Genomic DNA, 21693 nt, shown 5'->3' with positions numbered 1-21693 from the left:
AAGGAGGAGAGAAGAGGGCTGTGGGACATAGCCAAGCTGGCCTCGAACTCACAGAGAGCAATCTGCTATGCCTCCAGAGTGCTTGAGTTAAAATGTGTACCACCATGCCCTAGTATGGCTGCTGCCTTTCTTGCTTGCAGAGAACTTACGAACATGCCAGGTTTGAAGGCTGTGTGAGAAATTTTAGACACCGACTGATTGGACCCCTGTACATCCATCTACCTGAAGCAACAGTAGGTAGCCAGCAGATCAACCCCAAGGTTGTAGCTTCACACATTAGGCAAGTCCCTGTAACCCTGAAAAATATTCTACTGAATGTAATAACAGTCTTTGTCACTTATGAAAACAGGTATCAAGCTGGGTGCCAGAGATGCACTCAAGCTTTTCATAGTAGGCGGGGAAGCCACCTACACTGCTTGCTGATGTCTAGAAAGTTAAATGGTCAGAGAACAGGTGAACACTGAAATGAAATGGTCTCTGGCTCCTTCCTTCCATCCAAGGAAACTTCTTGGATGGTCAGACATCCAATAATGGGCTAGATCGAAGTCATCCTAGAGTATGAGAGACATCAAAAGGGGTCTATAAATCCCAGTCCAAAAAAAATCAGAAGAGTTTCAGAATGAAAGAGTCAGCCCAAGCAGCAGAAGAGACAAAGCCTCTGCTGCTGTGACAGAGCAATGTCCTGACCCAAGAACTTCCTGAGATTTCAAAGTCTCAGTGAGTTTCTCCCATTAAGAAGAGGATGCTCCAATTCAGAGAAAATAGTTACACAGTGGTCAATAGCAATATGTACTTAGGGTAGGAATGGGAGTGCATGTGTCTGTATGTAGATGCATGTATCAGTGTGAATTTATACTTAGAGCAGAAGTGTGATTACATATGTTTGCATGTATATGCATGTCAGTGTGAGTGCAGGTATATGCACTCACACGTCTGCCTTAGGAGATTTCACTACCTGTCTTGCTATTATAATCTTCTGAACAATATCCTACAGCAGTGGTTCTCAACCTTCCTAATGTTGCAACCTTTTAATATATTTCCTTATGTTGTAGGGACTCCCAACCATAAAATTATTTTTGTTTCTGCTTTATAACTGTAATTTTGCTACTGTTATGAACAGCAATGTAAGCATTTTTGGAGACAGGTTTGCCAAGGGGATCATGACCCACAGGTTGAGAACCACTGTCCTTCAGGCTTACTCCAAACATCTTGTGAGCTGGCATCACACAAATGGCTGCATCCTGCGAGCCTCCATGCCTTTGATCTTGCCTTTTGATACCAAACTGAAGGTCCTGTAGAGTCTTATCTTACTGAAATCCTACTTGTCAGGCAGGAATCTGTTGGCATCTCCTCCTTCAACTTCCTACCTACCTCTAAAACATGGAGTCAACCACACTCAAGTGTCACCTGCTTTCCAAAGTGAGGCTATCCAGGTCATGACTTCTCTCTTTCCTCCTTGTACCCTACTCTTTTGGCATATTTCCTGGAACCAATGTCCAAAAACTAGGTCAGGCAGAGGACTTCTCAAATCCCAGCTCCTTTCACACGAGCTTCTCCTTCCCATCATCCTGCTGGTTATGTTATACTTCCTGAGAGCCAATACCCCATGTCTCCTCCATTTCCTATCCCTGAAGTGTTCTGTGGCCCCTCATGGTATAAACTCAGTGGAAAGAGCCTCTGGCTTGGCTTCCACTGAGGGAGTAGCAGGCCACAGAATTGTGTGTTGCTGAAGGAGAGAGAGACACACGAACGATACGAAAAGAATGAGAGTAGGAGTGAGCTTACCAGTCATTGCAAAGTGTCCCTGGAGTAGGACGATGGGAGGAGAAAGATAGGAGCGCTGTGGGTGTCACTGCATGCTTCCCTTAAGTCTGACTCAGGACAGCCGTGCTAAATATGACCCAACAGACGAAGGGGGAGGCTCTTCCCAGTCTTCTCCAGTTGAAGGATGATGCTCAGACCTTGGAAGGCATCACAACTCCTGTTCGCCATTTTGGTGGCCCTGGTGGCCTTCAGCTACCAACAAAAGAAGAAGACATTTATAATTGTCCGTGAAGTAAATGTACTGGAGCCTTCTGTGCCGGGCACATTGGAGTATGTCACAAATGCATACAACAAAGAAAGTGAAGACGTGTACAACTTCAGGATCCTTCGCATCCTGAAGATTGAGAAGCAGGTGAGTTTGTGGCTCCCCTGTCTCTCCTCCACAGAGGGACCCAGTGCGCTGGTAAAATCCTAGGGGTTTGTTTTGATAGGATCTCACTGTACAGACTATGTTAGCCTCAACCTTGCAGCCTTCCTGACTCAGTCTCCCCAGGACAGGTATATGCTATCATTCCCAACTGAAAGTGGGTGTTTTAAGAGAAATGTGCATTCGCTAGTGGATGAATCTGTCCTTTCATTTGATAACCAACAAATTACATACCCAGGCCCAACTGTCCAAGCAGTGCTATTGGAGCCATCTGTGCTGTGTATGTCTGGGACTGCCATGCTGCCTTGGTCAGTCTGAAAAATTGCAACATAGGACACATGGCCTACTGAGATTAACCTGTTTACTATTTAGCCATTTACAAAACACTTGTACACAGTCCTGCCTGGATAACCTTTTCAATGTTGTCCAAGGGATGGCTGAACTCATAGAGTAAAATAGCTTTTCTGGTAGTCTTGGTGACATATCAATGTCTTCTGATAGTCTTGGTAATTTATCAATGAGTGACTAAGAGATGCCTGGAATCAGGAAGGAAGAATGAGAGGGAGGGAGAGAGTGAGGGAAGGAGGGAGGGAGGGAGGGAGGGAAGGAGGGGGGAGGGAGGGAGAGAGCCAGAGAGGGAAGGACCCAGGGAGGGAGGAAGGGAAAAAGGGATGAAGGAAGGAGAACAAGGATCCCACAACTGTGCAAAGCTGGGCACTTGCCATTGAGCATGGTGTATTGAGCATGAATATGAGCTGTCCCCTCATACAGAAGGCACAATGGGGAGAAGAGGTCTCTCTCCGTTTCCCTTCCTCTCACTCCACACAGTTGACAGACCACTTGGAGTTTCACATCAGAGTGGAAATGCGGAGGACCACCTGCTTCAAGACAGAGAAGAGCACCTGTGATGTCCAGAAAGGAGCACTTTACAAGGTACTAGGCAAGCTCATTCATACAAAGCCATTTTCCTGGGGGTTTTCTGTGGTTTAACCATAAGGGAAGGCAGACTTATTTGGGATCTGTTCAAATTTGCTTGAAAAAAATCTCATGGATGTTATCTCCTCTTTCAAAGAGGAAAATAGAGATGCAAAAAGCTAAGCTATCGTTTGTTGGTAATGGAAGAATCACAAGAAGGAAGAAAGGGTCCAAAGGGAGCAGTTAAGCTGTTGAACTTCAGAAGGATACCCCAGGCCAAGAGAAGCAGTTAATGATTAACCATATTTCAGCAGGAAATTTGAAAATAATTTGACTGGTGTACAGGTGGACTAAGGAAAACAAATCTGTGTGGGTGGCCTGCTGAGGGACTTGCTGAGTGGTCTTCAACCCCAAAGGCATATCAGTCCCATGCAGACATCATTCTGATCCAGCAGAAGGCTGGCCAGATGCTGCAAAACGTAATCGCCACTTATGTGTGTACAGACACCTAAAGATGTCCAGCACAGACCTTTAGACTATGAGTACTAACAGCACTTTAACCATTTCTTAAATTTCTCCCCAATGAATTTGATCAAGGATGGCTGTATGCCCTTCCTGTCTGGCTTCATCCTGCTTGATGTCTACATGTTTAATGTGATTGGTAATAACCTCACCTTTTTCTTATAGCATGTTCTTTTCCAGTTCATAAACTATATGGTAAACCTAGTAATAATGACTTGAAAGTTCTCAACACACAAATGTACCCTTTCCAGAGCTCCCTCTTCATATTAGGACATAAAATTTAATGGTTTGAATGAATGAAAGAAAAGATAGATAGAAGGCAGGAATGGGGGGGACAGAAGGATAAATGGGTGCATGAATGGAATTAGAAGGGTAGGTTGTGAGTGGGTGGATAGATAGATAAGTAGACAAAAGGGAAGGAGAGAGGGGAGAGAATCATGAAGGAGAAGGGGGGAAGGGAGAGAAGAAGGAACATGTAGGTCCAATAGAAGCCCACTGAGAGAAGATATGGTAAATACCACATAAGCGAAAATGACAAGAAAATAGAACCAGTCCTTCTATTGCTACTCCAAATCTGACCACAAACAGGACATTGTTCAGAATAATCAGAATGCTTTTGTCACATGAGGGAAATCACAATACCGTCAGGATGGAGGTAAGCAATGAGGCAGTGCCAATCCCCAGTCTCGGGTTTGATAGTCTCCTCCTTCTCACCTTGCATTTTAGCCCTATTGCCTTGTGTTTTATAGAGTCTGACTATTCGCCCCACTTGAACTCATCCCACCGCAGATTCCCAATTGCTGCTGTTGCAGAGTACTGCCACGCCCAGCTCTTGTTCATCTTTTAAAGTATGTGTTTTGGTCTTTTGTTTTAGCAAGTCCAGTGCTACTTCTCAGTGTATGTCATACCCTGGGCTGAAAGATACAAAATTCTCAAAAAAACCTGTACCGATAGCTGAGTATCTTGGAGCGCATGCTGTGTCCACCAAGCTTCAGGTCACCCTGCAGTCAACAGCAATCCTCAATTAGAACAATAAAGATGTTAGCCTGTTCTCTTCATGGTCTTCCTGCTGTGATTCCAGACTTTCCCCAGAAGTTCTTCAGCTATAAAAAAAAAAAAAAAAAACGTGGAGGTCCACTAAGGGTTCCAGTGGGGGACGTAGATAATTTCTGAACCCATTGTTTATACTTGCCTGATAGCAGAACTTCTCCCCTAGCTTCATAGCAAGTAGGGGACCTTAGGACTTTTTTTTGTCTGTTTTGTTTTGTTTTTGAGAGCAGGTATCAGGTAACCTCAGGTTGATCTGGAACTCACTATGTAGCCGAGGATGACTTTGAACTTATGGTCTTCCTTCCTCTACCTCCCAAGTGCTAGGAAAATAGGAATGTACCACCACACCCAGCTTTATAAAGTGCTGGGGTGGGGTCAAGCACAGGACTTCCTGCAGTTTAAACAAACATTCTACAGAGCAACATCCCCAGGTCAAATACTCTAGGTCTTAAGATTAGATGGAAAAGATAGAGAGAAGAACAATAAGGAGATGGGGAGATGTTTACAGTGGATGAGTGAACAGCAGAGATGCTAACAGGTGACTCCCACAATGGAATCCCTCAGAAGCCTGACAAAGAGCCTCCTTCTAAAGTATGAAACATGAAGGAAAAACAAAGAGCTAAGAAAGACAAGGACCTTACTCCTGGTCCAGAATTGAGAGATGCTCTTCATTTCTGTAAAAAAACACTAAACTCAGATCTAGACTCCCAGCACATTATCTCAGCAACCAGGACCAGAACAGAATGCATCTTGGATTCTGGAGGTTTTATCTATGAGACAAAGGAAAATATAGGCCCTATGGGAAAGAGGACATAGTCCCCCATATCAATCAATGGGATTAAATCCACTAGAAGAGAAGGGAGTGCAGTCAGGGTATAGACAGAAACACCATGTCACAGGAGCTGCACTTCCGGTCTTGGTCTATCTCCTATTGATAGTAACACAGTACTACAAATGAGGTAAATTATTTTTCACAATAGTCTAACCGTACATTAAGAAATTTAGCTCAAAAGGAAAACACACAAACGAAACATGAAATGTCTTTAATTCGTAATCAGACATGTTTAAAAGTAAAACATACTGATGTCTTCAACTAAATTTGAAGTACATATGAAAAGGGAGGTTGTTGGGTAAATATAAGAATGAGGAGAGAGATGTATAATACCAATGCAAAACATAAGTTGCCGAGTGGAGGTGATGGGTATGTAATTGTTCTTTGCAAAATTCATTCAACTTTAGATCAAGTTGGAAGATGTTCACCAGTATTCTGGAAAAGAAAGCATGAATGCATGCATTAAATCACTCAGAGTCAGACTTTAAATACCTTGCCAGAATGTGTTGTGTCTCACGGTGGAGCTGGAGAAATGGCTTGAGGTTAAAAGCATATTCTCTCTTGTGGAGGACCTGAATTCAGTTCCCAGGACTCATGTCAGACAGCTCACAAACACCAGTAATTCCAGCTCCTGAGATACCCAAGGCCTCTGACCTCAACGTGTAGACACACACACACACACACACACACAAGACCTGGGCCTGGCACCTCTCTTCTTCTAGAGTCTGGAATTTGGCACATGCCAGGCAGAGATGCTGTGGAAACAATCCCAAACAACACCTGCTCACTGAGTCTCCAACTCTGGCCCCCAGAAAACGGTGTGTTACAGATGCCCTCATAGCTTGTGGCTGGGAACTAAGTGAACCATGTGAGTGTAATGGGCAAGGACCCTGGGAGTTTCTGTCTTTCCACTGGATACTGTCTTTTACCTTTTTGTGGTGTTTTGAATGAAAACGAACCTCATAGGCTCATAGGGATTTGGCACTATTAGGTGTGGTCCTGATGGAGGAAAAGAGTCACTGGGGGTAGGTTTCGAGTTTTCAAATGCTCAGTCCAGGCCCAGTGTCACTCTCTCTTCCTGCTGCCTAAGTATCCAGATGTAGACTCTAAACTACTTCTCCAGCACCATGTCAGTCTTCGTACCACCATGCTTCTCTCCATGACAATCATGGACTAAACCTCTGAACTATAAGCCAGTCTCTTCATAGCAACAAAAACCCGAGCTAAGACATTCCTGCTACTGCTGATGCCTGTTGTCCTTTAGCCGTTGTAAGTCACAGCCTTGGTACAAATGTACTGAATCTACACTGGTTACTCAGCCTTGTTTGGTGATGGGACTTCAGACATGCTCACTGTGACGTGTATGAGTCACAGTGTTGTGCGTACTGGTAGGACACAGAACTTCCCATTCCCAGGCCAGAGTTGATGGCCATGCTTGGACCCAGAGATAGCAGAAGCATGGACTTGATGTAGAAAGAACAGTAAGCCCCCCCACACACAAAGGGATAGCAGCATCCTGTTCAAAGCATAGCAGTCCCAGGTACCACTGCATATCTGTGAAGTGTATGTGAGCTGTAAGTGTGGCAAAGCACAGAGGTTCATGTGTGGAAGTGTTTGCACTGTGTTTTCATGATGAATGTAAGCATATGAGACCAGGGGTGTGTGTGCCTGTGTGTGTGAGCAGGAGGCACACGTGTCAATGAAGCTGCTGTTACTATGCATGTTTTATAGGTCAGTGCTGTGAAGATGAGTGAGCATCTGTGTACTTGTATGAGTGTGTGTAGATACACCCCAGAGAGGGGAACGAGTCCTCTTAGAGCTATATAAAAACCAGTACACAACACGGGCATCTGTGTGTCAGTAGAGATCTTTATATGGGTACTTTGCTATCCTGGCAGGAATTGTTCCAGATCTGGTAGTAGTTCGCCCAGGGCACAGTATATATCAGTGAAGTGCAAATCAGGCTCTGTGGAAGAAGAAAGAAGATATAAACATCTTTGGGGGAAATAGTTTTCAACAGTAGAAGAAAAGGCCCCATCTCCTGAGGCCCTGGGGAGCCCAGAGAGGAACTGCTCCTCTGAGACCCGTGGCAGGTACCTCTGGAGCCCTCAGTCTAAACAGGATATACGATTCCAGGAAGGGGTACTGAACCTCCCTCTTCTCCCATCCCTGCACCTACACCCTGGGCCAGAAAGAGGCCCTCATATCTACCGTCTGGCCAATGAGACCAGGAAACATAGGCAGGGACAACAGAACTGGAAAGACATAGAAGAGATGGGGACAGTCTTCAGTGACCCAAAGAATGGGAGCAAGATAATAACAAATGCCCTGAGGAGGAGCAAACAGCACTTGCACCCTGGAGTTCTGTGAGGAGAAACAGACGCCTAGGTCCAGGATTGTGTCTGTTTGGGTGGCCAGACTGCCCATGCCAACAGCCTTCCTCCTTCTTGGATGCACGAGGGAGTGTCAGGTAGCCTTAAAGCTGGGCATTTGCTGGCCCTGACTCCCACTTTGAGGATGCTCATTCCCCATCCTTGGCCTTGAGGCTTTCTCAACAACAAACCTTCTTCATCTTGCTGCTTTGCAGAGGACAGGATGCTTTCTTTGTCTCGTTTTTCTTGCATTTGGTCCTGCCGATCTTCACAGTGACTAAATACTCCACCCCTGTGGTCAGCTGTGGAGAAGCAATTGCACTGCTGATTTCTGCCCTTGAGTGCCCAGTGTCTGGCCCTCTCCCTGACCCCTGTTCCCAGAACTCATCCATCAAAACTCGGCTCCTTCCTCCCCACCCATTGAGTGAGTCTCAATGGCAACTAAGATTCCCGAGTCAGCCACAGCCTCGCACTGTGGACTTCGGTGTGGGAGCCACATGGTCCTTACTTGTCTCCTAGCTGTCACTGTGACCTACCTGGCCCTGTTCCTTCCCAGTCTGCAGCCATCTTCTCCCGCCTTACTCTCCATCCCAGACAATTAGAAAGTAGACAATTCAGCAACACATCTAAATGTTCATTAGAGAGATAGCTTAAAAGCACTTGTTGCTCTTGCAGAGATCCTAGGTTTGGTTCCCAGAACCCACAAGGCAGTTCACAACCACCTGTAACTCCAATTTCTGGGAATCCAATGCCCTCTTCTGGTCTCTGCAATCATTGGACATATGTGGTGCTCTTATATACATGTACTTGAAGGCAGAACACTCATACACATAAAAATATAAATCTTTAAAAATAAGTTCGAGAGTCAAATTCATTTCAGACATTCACCCCCCGCATATTCGCTCTGAAACCTTCAGAAAGTAATGTAGCAGCCTCCATTTCTTCATTTGCGAGGCCCACATAAGCATTCAGTCTATTGAGGAATCTGTGGGCAAAATAGGAGCACTTCCACTAATGCATCCAAGCCAACCTATTGTGTAGCTATTTCCTCCCAATTGAAACATTCCCCCTGGGGAGTGGAGGCTCAGTCATAAGATTCAGGAATGAAATGAAATAAGGTTGTAAGGCCTCCTCCCCAAGGTCACTGCAAAGACTTAGGCTTGCTGAGCCACCTGCAGGGACTTCTAAGTTTCCATCATCATCCTGAGCTATCACCTTTGCTCGGATGATCTTTTTGGTGATACAGCTGCTTTTGAGTCATCCATGTGTTTTTAATTATCTCGCATAGACCCACTGGTAAACTAAAATAGACTTGGGTGGAACCATTTCTTTGTTCTGTTGGTGGTGCCCTATCTGTAGCAAGTAGATGCTTGTTCAGGTTTCCCAGGAAACGCCACACAAAGGTATCTTAAGAGAATTCAAATATCTAAGTTACTGAATATCTGTCAATTCCATGGACCATTGGGAGAGCCAAGGACAGAAGGATGGCATGTGCCGAAGACCTGGCTTTATCTCCCAGGAGCTTTCCACTTGAAATGATACCTGCTGCGCCCTGAACCTTTCTTCCTGGGGCAATGGACAGTGCAAGACAATGACGTGCTAGCCAGGTAAGCCACAGAGACACAAGCCAGGGCCAGCTCCCCTGGATGGCTTTGCCTTCTCTTTCTCATGATCAAACCAAAGGCTGCAAAGACCGAGGAGGAGGTCGGGAAGGCTTTTGGGGAAGAGAAGCCCCACACTGAAGTGAAACGCTAAGGAAATTTGGGATCATTGTCCTAGGTCTGACCCCCAGGTGAATGTGTAGGTTAGACAGCTGTGTGTGTAGTGGGGAGAAGTTCTTGGGAGTCCCCTACTTCTTGCTCAAATGCCAGTGGTCCAACCTAATGAGATGGTGTGAGCCTCTCTTGGGGAGATGCAGGCAGAAAATTCACCTTGATCCTGGTTGAAATGCTCCCATAAAAATAAATCTAAGGCCAGGTCCCAGGAGGCAATCGCCCATGGCAACACTGAGAATACAATCTCAGTAGCAGCCTGGAATTCCCTAGAGTACAGGTGCTCCTCACCTGTCATTAAGGGGGCATTCTACTTATGCAGGGAGTGTAGTAAATCGAGCTAGCCACTGTCACACTGGCTATCAGCAAGTTGTGTAGGAAAAAACTAAAACATGCATGCACGTTAAACATCTTACTAGTAGTCTGGATTGTTCACTTAGAATATGAAGTTATAAAACAGCAGATATTTAGACAAGTGCCACTAGGTGGCAGCATTGTGCTAAATTGTTTCTTGTTCTGACCCAGTTTGCAGGTGAAAAATCAGTCCTGAAGGAGTCTAGATGACACCTAACTAAGTCGAAAGCAGGCCCACCACTCCACCGTACCTGTCTAATACCCACACTTTGCAGTACTGAGACTTTCAAAGTCACATCTGGATATTGAGATGCCCAGAAACCTGTGTCCATGACCCTCCCCTTCCAATCGCCAAGCCCACACTGTCCGCTTATCACTTTAAGTAACATCAAGTTTGCTCATAACATTTTTAAAAATTATTCTTGACCAGTTAACTGTTAATGGCAAAAGATTGGTTTCACACATTAAATCTTAAGTGTTTCAGCTATGTATACCTAAAGGAAAATGATTCCAGTAAAAAAGACAAATGAGAACAGCGCCACCATGTGGTCATAGTTCATAATAGCCAGGAATCCCCTGGAATGTGCCAGGATTTAGGAACTCACTTGCCTGCCTGTAACACTAATATTGCCCACCCCACTCCCATGCCTTCCTCTCTTTCTATTAATTCCTGTTCCGTCTGCCTCCCATTCTCTCAGACTATTAGTCTTTCCTTCTAGTGGATTATTTCACCCCAAATCTGTCTAACTAGGATGCAGTATTGTTTCTGACGATTTAGATATTTCCCTATCTGACCTAGAGGGAACAGCGGATCAGTAGTTTTCAGACAAAGTCTTTCCTCTACCACCTTCCAGGTGGTACAATTCACAATACCTGCATGTGTAAAACAAAAGGCATGATGACAGGTATGATCCTAGCACTCACATTCAGGAGGCTGAGGCAGGAGGCTGAGGGTAGAGCAGCACAGGCCAGCCAGGGCGAAAACCAGAGACCCTGCCTCAAGTGGTGGAGCTATCTGACTGAAGCTGCTTGCTCACTCCCTGCTACCTCCCCACTGCTATCCCCAAAGACATGTGATTCCAAATGTCTCAAACAGAAAGTTCAGTCCTGTTTTACAGTCCTAGACGCTGAAAACAAATGCTGTGGGACATAAGGAACCCACAGAGAGTGTTTAGGTTTTATTCAGATAAAACTATTAAAGAAAGCAAAACCAGCCCCATTCCTGCGGTCTAGTAGGCAAAATGAAATGCAATTCCCTCCATAGAACAATGGAGAAGAACCCCTACACATCAGTTTTTGGCCAAGAAGAAGTGAGGTACGTTGGCTCCAGACCTTAGACCCAGCTTAGGTCATGTGGCTATGGTGACTGAAGGAGCTGCTTAGCCCAGAAGCACCAGGTGCACCCGTCACATAGGACACTCCCCAGAGAGTTATCAGTACTCTATCCCAGGAACCCAGGCAGAATCCCCGTATGTCTGAAAAAGCAATATGGGAGTTGTGTTGGTGTCGGGGAAACCAAGACACAAACCTGCATCTGACTTTGAATTAGCTTCTGAACCTGAAACAAGTAGGTGTCATTGCTTGCATTGTTGTAGGATTGGATGAAGAAGTGGACTGTAGAGTTCATGTTTTTCTCGCTGGTGGCCTGCTCCTTGAAGCCTCCCCACCTTTGGATGTAATTCAGCTTGGCCATTACAACTACAGTCACCAGCAAGAGCAGCAAGGGGGTCCTCAAGCCTCTGGCTTTCATCTCCACAGCGTCGGCAGGCCCTTGTCCCTGCTGTTGCCAGGGTAGGAATGGTGACTGTTCCCTTGCTCTTCCACAGCGGTCTTATGAGCACCGGCTTTCCTGGGAGACAGCTTCACCTGCACTTAAGCAAAGATTAAGAGCCCAAGTACGTTCTTCCACTGTGCTAAGAACACTATCCATGGGAAGCTTCCCAAGGGGCCATACACCCTGCTCCCCAGCGGAGTTCCTCCGGCTTGCAACGGCCATTCTGTTCTCTAGCAATCCAAATATGGGGTTGTCTCTGCATGCTGCCGAGCCAGGAGAATCCTTATCCTTGCCTGCGCATACCTGTTCAGAGCTCTGCAATAAAAGCTGCTGTAGTGGGCAGAGAGCTCCATGTGTGGGAGTGAGTGAACATGTATGGAGAAAGTCATATTTGAACTGAGACATAGGGCTCAGCCGCATGCAACCTGGAGCAGTACATCCCAACCATCTTACCAAGCCACCATCATCCCTGAGCCTCCTCAGTCAGGGTCCTCTTACTCTTGCCTCCCACCTGCCACAGATATCTCCCTGCTGTTTCTTAGTGTGTGGCAGATTCCCACTTGTAAACCTGTTGTGACCCAGCAGAGCTTTGTGAGGTAATCCCAAGCTCCCCATGTGAAATGAGCCAGGAGCCTTACTCAGAAATTAGCCCTGCACAGGGCCACCTGTATACAGGCTCAGTGGCAGCATGAGGACATGAGTTCATATCTTCAGTGCCCACATAAAAGCCAGATTTGACAGTGAGCATCTGTAACCCTAGTGCTGGGAAGCAAAGATGGGTGGGTCCCAAGGCCTCACCCATCAATCCGTGTGGCCAGGCTGCTAAGTTCCAGGTTCATTGAGACACCCTGTCTCAAAAACAAGGTGGAGAGTAATGCAGTAAGATATAACAGCAACCTCGGGCCTTTATATACGCCTTGTTTCCCCACCCCACAGCCTGAATGTAGTGCAGGGCTTGTATTATAAAGTGTTAACTTCTTAGTTTTACAGTTGTACTGGGATTTTGCCACTGTCTGGGGAGGTTAAAGACCTAGGAGAGATTTTGCATTTTTTCAGTCATTTTGTCTTACATTATTCAAATTAAAAGTTAAAATATTCAAAGTTAAATACTAGTCAGTGAGAAGCAGTGATACGGCAGACAGCGCGCACACACACACACACACACACACACACACACACACACACACACACTATCCAGATATTTTCTGGGGATCTTGGGCTAGTTAATCTCCCTCATTTTTCATCTCCCTGTAATACAAATTATTGTTTTTAATAAAGGTCTCATTGTTTAGTCCTGGATGGCCTGGAGCTCACTGCATAGACAATGCTGACCTGGCATTCACACCAATCCAGTTGATTATACCCCATACTGCGGTTAAGGGCATGTGCCACCACACCTGAGATCCCTATAGTATGAAAATGGATGGAGGTAAAGAACTTGCTCCTGTATCTGGCACTGGTGAATTCTCAAAACCATCTGTGTGATTCTTCCCTGACTCTGATTCTTATGCTGGAACCATTAACTACTGAGCTTCTAGCCCTACTCCAAGCTACTGTCCATGGTGACAGTATACAATCCTGGTAGGATACATCACGGCATCCATACTGTGCTCCATAGAGCACTAGAGGTTGTCCAGCTCTAGACACAGCAGCTTTAGAACATTCCAAGTTGGATAAGCCAAGGTCATTATGGAGTAAATGTCTCAACTGTAGCCTAGTTCCTACACTTTTCTCTCTGCATTATGAATGACTTGTAGTAAACTCTGTTGCTTGTGGGGCAGTTCAAAAAACTCTTTTATTTAAGCTAAATATAGCCAATCAAAATATATGTCACTCTGGATTGCTATGTGGTAAGGCAGCAAGGGGACAGATAGGGAATAAAACAATCTGTTTAGCTGAACTTGGGGGGCTCATCTTTTTTTCTTTTTTCTTTCTTTTTTAAATTTTATGTATAGCAGTATTTTGCCTAAGTGTATGTATGTGTGCCATTTGTATACTTGGTGCCTGAGCAAGTCAAAAGAGGGTTTCAGATTCCCAAGAACTGGAGTTACACATAGTTGTGAACCACATATGTGGGTGCTGGGAATCAAATCCAGGTATGGCAGAAGTCATGCTGTCACCCTTGGGAACAACACTTAGATGTGTTTCAAATGGAGCTCATTAGATGGCAAGGCCCTTAGGAGAATCCCACCCATTTGGCAAGGACCTATGGATACAATACTGCAAACTCCTGCGCTGACCTTGGGTTTCAGGCTTCTCTAGCTTTCGCTATGCTTATTCTTATGGAAACTCTTAGTTCTGCTTGTTAGTCATGATTATGCCTGAGTTTACTGGGAACAAAAGCTTTTACAGGAAAACCAAATTTCTTTGATCTGTTACAGAAACCATTTTCTCCAGTTGTCCCTGGCTGCCTTTGCAGTCATCCTGAATAAGCAGGAGGAACTCACTAAGGTTAATGATTATCACTTATTCAATACCAAAAAGAGATAAATATATTCCAAAGAACTTAAGAACCAAGAAAACAGTTTCTTAAAACACGACATTAAAAATCTTATAGGATCACAGAAAGAAAAAGAGGACATGAAAGGTCAGACATTTCTCTGACACTCACATACTTTTCCAATACCAAACTATCAATAAAGAAATCTAAAACTCCTAGTTCCTCTTTAAAAAGTACATTTAGAAATTCCCAGGAAGAACAAAGAAACTTAGTATCGATAGTTAGAGTTAGGTGTTAATCATTACTATTTTGAGAACTTATAAACAATAGGATTATAACTGCAATCCACATAATAAAGGTGACATTCAGATTACTCAGAAATTGGTATACCCCTGAAAATGATACGGTAGGCATCGAAATATATTCAGCTGATCTCGTGAGGTTAAGAATTAATCACAGGGCTCAAATCTCTTACTTTGTAACAGCGTATTTGCTGCCAGCGAGGGCACAGTATGAATAAGATGTACCTAGCTAGATATAAATATTTGACTTGCTATATAATGGTATGGGGTAAAGGTCAATGATGTCAGGGGAGTGGAAAGAAGAGAAACTAAAATGCTAATGATTCTTGGAAAATGATGAAAGGGAAATGCTTTGAAAGTGCTTGAATTCATTAGAACTTGTATAAATGAAGACGGCCTGAGCTAGCTGGGGCCATCAGTTTGAAAGACAACTGATAGCATGGCCAGACTTCTCATTCTTCACCAACTTCACACATCCTTCCCGAGGCACAAGAGCCCCGCTGGAACTGGACTCCAGCACAGGTCCTCTGCAAGAGCAACAAGTACTCTTAACTGCTAAGCCATCTCTCTAGCTCCAGGGCACAGCTTTTTAAACAGTTCTCTGCTGATCCTATGTGTCAACACAGCAAATTAAACTGCTCTCTGGCCCCTCTAAGTTCAGGCAGGCATCTTGTTTCCTGATCCAGTTTTCCCTGAAAAGTACCAGAAAGATCCATGGTATGAGGGAGAAACAGGTATTTAGTTAAAAACCATGAAATAAAGGAGAAGTAACAGACCTAATTGTATCGATGGAATATGAAAATAAATGGGCAGTATTTTAATGCCCAATAACTAAGGGGATACAGAGTTCCAACATGTCCATGGATATGTGGAAAGTAGGAATCATGTTATATTTGTGGAATAGAAGTAAAATACAGACCCTAGTCACAATCATAAATATGAGAAATAAAGTGAGTATCTGGAACCTGCCCATGAATTCAGAGGAAAACAAGGAGCCAGGTGAAATACAATACAATGAAGAATGAGAACAGAAGGAGGAAGCAGGGGGCCTGCCTGGTCATGTTCTTGAAGGAAAGGCAAAGAAGGAACTTGTTTATCTTCCCCGCATTGGAAACTTGGATTCTTAATTAAAACTGTGCAATGAGAGGAGCAGGATGGCCTAGTTACATCCAGGAATGAAGAGAAACACACAGACAGGTTATGTCCACGCAGCTCTGCAGAATGTGTAAGCTTGGTCATATCAGAAGGAAGGGGGAAAATAAGGAAAGAGACCATTACAGGGACCTTGGTCTTGGCTGTTAGGACATGAGAAAAATCCATGGGATGGGCTGAGGCCTCACTGGGCAAATTCATGAATAGGAAACATTTAAGCCTTATATTTTTTACGAAACAGGGAGAACTGTGAGCTCTGACTGTTTGCATGGAAAATAGAAACTGTAGATGTCTGGGGAAAGGAAGGAAGCATGGGTACATATGTGGAATAAGAGGAAAAGAGTTTCGCTGAATGTAAATGGAGGATCACATGGAAAAGCAGAAAATGTGGGGTCTGCTTATAAATGGAGGAAGGAACAGCATAGGGAAAGAATGTCAAGGAGAAGAGAAACTTGAGCTAATAGACATGCTCACTGGGTAGATTTTAGTGAGTGATGATTCTGCAAGTGAACACAAGTATTGAAACTTCAAATTGTTCACTATACACATGCATGGTTATTTGTCAATTGCAACTCCTAGTGGGGTTAGGATGGATGGGTGGGGTGTGTGGGCTAAATGGAAGTATGATAGGTGAATTGGAAGATGGATGAATTGGGGGTGGATAAGCATGAGAATGGCTAGGTGGGTAGATAAAAGCCATGCGACACTACCCAGAGTACTTTCTGGGGAATCAGTCTGAAGACACTGCCTGCCACCACTATGCCCTTTTTCATGACCTGTACCTATGACAGTAAGGGGGAAAAGGGTTGCTTTTGGCCAAAGCCACCAGAAGAAGACTGAGACAATGAGCCCTGCACCAAAGCCGCTCCTGTCTGCCTGTACACGAGCCATCTTATCATTTGCCACACCACCTAAAGGAACACTGTTTCTATGGTAGCTATTTCGTTTTTTAAAAAGGAATCTTTCCCACATGCTCAGCAAATCTGGCCTCCTATCTGATGAACTAAATTTGGTAACCTGGGCCCTGGTGGATGCATAGTGCCTGGCAGGTAGGTGGGACTCATCTGAGATCTGGCCGCGCTTGAGTAATTGTTTAGGTCCCTGGAGGAACTTGCACGAGCAGCACTTCTTCCTCATTTGCATATTGCAAATTGAGATTTGTGTGGTAGAATGTAATTTTCAGGTGTGTGGCTTTTGTTTATGCTGCATTTGTTTAACTCTGTGAAGCTGTGATTCTTTGACTGTCTAAAACACCTGATGGTCCTAATAAAGAGATGAATGGCCAAGGCAGGAGCAAACATAGGCAGGGCTGGCAAGCAGAGAGGATAAACAGAAGGAGAAATGATGAACAAAGGGGGAGCAAAGGAACAAGGAGAGGAGGACTTCAGGGACCCATCACCCAGCCACCCAGCCACACAGCCACACAGTCAGACACTGAGTAAGAAGGAAAGAAAAGGGAAACAGAAGGAAGAAAGATATAAGTTCAGAAGGAAAAGGTAGATGGGTTAATTTAAGATAAGAAAAGCTGGCAAGGAACAAACCAAGCTAAGGCCAGGTGCTCATAGCTAAGAATAAGTCTCTGTGTGTGATTTATCTGGGAGTTGGGTGGTGGGCCCCTAAAAAGTTCAAAGAGTAAAAGGAGTCAAAAAGCCAAAAGAGTAAAACACACAACAGATTTGTCAGTCCAGCTCCCAGAGGAAAACAAGCAAGAAATAGACAGGAAAGTAATATGCTTTATCACAGGCAGTATCTCTGCCGTGTGGGCTGAGCAGCCTGAGGCACGGACGTTTCCTGGCTGTAGCTTTCAGGCAGCCCTTCTATTCTGTCCTTCTTGTTGCTGCTGCTTTCCCTGACGTTGTGTCCCACCCACATTGATAAACTAAGGCTTCTGCTTGACTTGACTGAGGTTTCTTGGGCCTGCCCTAAACCACCCACCAGTCTGGTTCAAAGGCATATATCTATAAAAGTAAGTATCTCATAGGATGATATGCTGGCTTTTTATTAATATTACTAAATAGCAAGTGGCAGCCAGGACACACACAGAAAGAAGCAGATTGGGTGCCAGTACAAAAAAAAAAAGTACTCTAGGGCATGCCCCTCCCTAGTCTACTTCCTCAAATTAATCTACTTCTTCACCTCACAGTTTTCCTCACCTCCCAACCATGCCATCTATCTTTACTCCATCCATGGAATAATCCACTGAGGTTGCAGCCATCAGAGGGCAACAAAGCCTTTAACACATGAGCTTTTGCTCGGTTACACTTCACATGTAAAGTATTATAGATGCTTGGGAAATTTAAATTATGAATTGGACAGATACTTAGCATTTGTAGCTTAGGGGACATCAGGGCTCATATTGACATCAGTTGTGTTAATTATTTCAATAAGAAAAAGAATCTTCCACTGGGGAGTGTTAAAAGTGGAACTGCTTCAGGGCTCCATGCTGTTTCCTATGAGGTCTGTGTCTATGAATTCAGTCAATTATGAATAGACAACTCCTAAGGAACAATTAGGTCTGGACCAAGCACGTCTCTCTGAAAAATAGAGACTAAATAGTATTTACATAGAGCTTTGGGTTTTATTAGGTATTTTAAAAGATGCAGGGGTAATGAAAAGGATAGAGGGGTATGTACAAGTCTTTTGCAAACACTATGCTGTTTTGTAAGAAGGCTGGAGCATCCACAGATTTTTGGTATCTGCAGGGGCCCCTGGAAGCAATCCCCATGGATACCAAGGGTCATCTTTTTTCAGTGTCAGAACTTGGCAAAGAGTCACAACGTCTCACTCTTTTAAAGAGACTACACCTATATCAGATGTCTGGATCTTCTCCCAAAGGGTAAATAGATGAAATATCTCCTTACACACAAGAAGGCTGGTATTGTTTCATTTCTTTTCTGGACTTTAAAAAAAAATAAGTTTCTGTACCCTGAATAGTCCTGCTCTGGGCAGGATGCTGACCTGGATATAACACAGACAGGAAGCAGATCTATTTAAGAACCAACCGGTTGCCAGGCACCCTTCCAAGACGGCCCTGAAAGAAACAGTCAGCAGGGCAGCCAGAGCCTGGCAAAGAAGACGGCACTTCCAGCTGGTGCTCTGGGTTTACTGGGCTACCAGAGATAATGAATGCATTTGACATTTACAGTTTGGTCCAAATGCACAACTGTAGCAAATAACTGGAGTTGGACTAAGGAGTGGCCAGTGTGCAGAGAAGCAGACCACCTCAACAGAGACCTTCCTGGAGTTCTGAGGTCAACAAAGACAAACAAAACACAACTGGAAGCTGAGGACGGCGCATGGATTATGTGTGTTCTCCATGGGCAGTTCTCAGGGGGAAGAACAGCGCCAGGTAGCTGAGGCAGAACTGAGAGTGCCTGTGTGTGTCAGGGGACACAGCTTTTATCCCTAGCAGGCACAGGCAGCTTAAGATGAAGCTTGCAGAGATGTGCCAAGCCCGACGCAGGACTCTCATGGTTATCTGTAGAGCCAAACACCTCTTCATTTGACTGGCCACCGAATAAGCATGGCAGGATTGTGACAATAAGCATTCTACGGCTATGAATGTAATTATGCTTTTTAAAATCTCTTTTCTAACTAAAAGAAAAGGCCAAGAGAAAGTGTTCTTTTAGGGCGTTTTGTTATTATAAATGAGATTCTTTTTGTGTGTGCTACTAAAGCACGTATTTTGTTGAAATAAAAAACATAAAAATGGAAAAAGATTCATACAAACAAACCTGCTGTGCTCACCATCTGAGGTAAGCCCCATCAGTATTTGGGTTAATACCTTTCCATTCTTGTTTCAATATAGGCAAACGTTAATAACTCAGAAATATTTAACATGAAGTAAGAAGAATAAAAATACTCTGTGGAGCCTGATTTTATTTCTGCTCACCAAAAAAAAAAAAAAAAAAAAACAAAAGAAACAGTCAGCAGTCTACCACCTGCTCAAGTATCACAGGTTTGACTGTGGGGTGGTACTGCCCATACAGCCGGCAGCAATCCCCAAATCAGTCCTGGACCCTCGTCTCTGTAGCTACCACAGAGGGATGTGGCTGACCTTGGCTGGAAATGCCTTCTGGTCCTGAGAATCAAGCCACAGCAGGCACAGGGAATGTCACAGGGACAAGGTGGTGCTACACAGATGGCTCAAATTGGCATCGACCCAAAGTGCCCTGTATGTTTTCTCCTCTAGGCTAAGAAACCTGAGAAGTCACAAGAGCAAGAAAGAGCATTCTCACAGTTACACAGTGTTTCCCTGGGAGGTGAGGCCTGGCTAAGGACATGAGGGTAGAGTGGCTGGTGGCAGCCAGTCCTCCTCACCCAGACTTAAGTATTTTTTTTCTTCAGATGTTTTCCATGTTAAAAATAATTTTTCAGCGCCTAGGAAGACTTCTCCATCTAAAGGAACAAAAGGTTCCTCCTTTCCCTTTTCCTTTTTGAAAATTATAACTGACATAATCATACATTTGGGAATATCACATGATATTTTGATACATGTATAATGCATGTATATAATCTGTACTGATGAAATCTGTAGCATGAATAATAAAAACCCAGATACAGATATTGGGATTCAAGCTGAAGATCAGAGAAGCAAAGCAGTCAGCCACTAGAGAGCTCTTATATCTCTACCAAGACTGGAAAGGGGACCCTGTCCTCAACGTGGCTAGAGACTAATTCCCAGAATACAGCATGAGACACTGAGTCCCCTGTCTTATATACCTTTCTAGTGCTGGGATTAAAGACGTGAGCTCTGTTTGTCTTTCAGACTGATTCACTCTCATATAACCCCGGGTGGCCTTGAACTCACAGAAATCCATCTGCCTCTATCTCCTGAGTCCTGGGATTAAAAGTCTGTGCTACCACTGCCCAGCTTCTATGTCTAGCTTTGCATTCTGATCTCCAGGCATGCTTTATTAGATCATAAACAATATATCACCACAGAAATCAGAGTAAGTGACATTTACCCCTGTGATGGCTGTTCTTGGTTGTCAACTTGATTATATGATGTGTTCATCTAAGTTATTTTATTACCAATAAAGACTTGGGAGTCGAATATTGGGGTAAAAACCAGATAGAACAAAGAAGTGGCAAAAGAGTGACCAGCTGACCGTCTCTTCACACTTCCCAAATCGAAGAGAGCTAGAAATTTCCAAGTCCCTCCCTACTCCTTCATGTCCATCTTCTCATCCATATTCCTGGCTTCTTTATACCTAATTCTGGTTAGCTAGTCACTGGCTCCACTCCACGGTTAGAGGTTAACTTTATTAACACAATCTCGGGTTGTCACAGTACAATCAAATGTTCTGTAACAACTGTATCTGGAATTAATTAAAATTCAAAAGTGGGAGACACACCTATAAGGCATTTTTGCTTAATTTGAAATAGTAAGATCCACTCTTAATCTGAATCTTGAGGAGGGAAGACACACTTTTCATCTGGGCCACACCTTCTGCTGAAAACATGCATAATGCCATGAAAGAAGGAAGGTTTTGTTCTTTACCTGCTTGTTCTTGTCTCACTAGCAAGTCCATTCCTTCACTGGCATTAGATCTTCTTTGGGATTCCAGTGTCTACTGAAGACCAGCTGAGACATCCAGCCTCATAAACTGAGCAACTTCTGGATTCTTTTATTATTATTTATAATTTATATATCAATCCAGTTCCTTCTCCCTCCCGTTCTCCCACTCTCCCCACCATCTCTCCATCCCACCCTCCACCCACTCCTCAGAGAGGATGAGGCCTCTTATGTGGAATCATCGAAGTGTGTCATATCATCTGGGGCAGGACTGAGGCCCTCCCCACAACTTCTGGATTCTTGTCTTTCTGTTCATAGTCAGCCATTATTGGATTAGCTGGACCACAGCCTGTAAGTCACTTTAATAATTATCCTTTCATATGTATGTATGTATGTATGTATGTATGTATGTATATATGTATGTATGTATCTATATATCTACCCATCTATCTATCTATCTTACATGCCAGCAGCAGTTTCCACTTCCTCCTCTCCTTCC

At 44.2% G+C, this 21693-nt stretch overlaps 2 protein-coding genes across 7 annotated transcripts; one reads left to right on the top strand and one right to left on the bottom strand.

Moving 5' to 3' along the window:
* Window positions 1–1894: 1894 nt before the first annotated feature.
* Window positions 1895–4671, top strand: Cst11 (cystatin 11). 3 transcript variants are annotated; one of them, XM_005088087.2, is made up of 3 exons: window positions 1895–2176; window positions 3020–3124; window positions 4503–4671. In XM_005088087.2, the coding sequence occupies exons 1-3, from the start codon at window positions 1949–1951 to the stop codon at window positions 4584–4586; spliced, it is 417 nt and encodes a 138-aa protein (XP_005088144.1). In that variant the 5' UTR covers window positions 1895–1948; the 3' UTR covers window positions 4587–4671. The 3 variants fall into 3 exon arrangements, with proteins under 3 accessions (XP_005088144.1, XP_040600890.1, XP_040600891.1); XM_040744956.1 differs by having other exon boundaries at window positions 2963–3124; XM_040744957.1 differs by lacking the exon at window positions 4503–4671 and adding an exon at window positions 4378–4457 and having other exon boundaries at window positions 2963–3124.
* Window positions 4672–7363: 2692 nt separating this feature from the next.
* On the bottom strand, window positions 7364–20517 carry Cstl1 (cystatin like 1). Of its 4 annotated transcripts, none has more exons than XM_040744955.1 (4): window positions 20487–20517; window positions 11537–11874; window positions 8074–8184; window positions 7364–7476 (listed from the first exon to the last, which is right to left on the bottom strand). In XM_040744955.1, the coding sequence occupies exons 2-4, from the start codon at window positions 11756–11758 to the stop codon at window positions 7381–7383; spliced, it is 429 nt and encodes a 142-aa protein (XP_040600889.1). In that variant the 5' UTR covers window positions 11759–11874; window positions 20487–20517; the 3' UTR covers window positions 7364–7380. The 4 variants fall into 4 exon arrangements, with proteins under 4 accessions (XP_040600889.1, XP_040600888.1, XP_040600887.1 ...); XM_040744954.1 differs by lacking the exon at window positions 20487–20517 and adding an exon at window positions 12236–12341; XM_040744953.1 differs by lacking the exon at window positions 20487–20517 and adding an exon at window positions 12236–12334 and having other exon boundaries at window positions 11537–11879.
* Between the last annotated feature and the right edge of the window lie 1176 nt (window positions 20518–21693).

This window comes from Mesocricetus auratus, unplaced genomic scaffold (assembly GCF_017639785.1).
Source record: "Mesocricetus auratus isolate SY011 unplaced genomic scaffold, BCM_Maur_2.0 Super-Scaffold_100004, whole genome shotgun sequence".
Classification (NCBI taxonomy): domain Eukaryota; kingdom Metazoa; phylum Chordata; class Mammalia; order Rodentia; family Cricetidae; genus Mesocricetus; species Mesocricetus auratus.
This window is presented reverse-complemented; position numbering and strand designations above follow the sequence as displayed.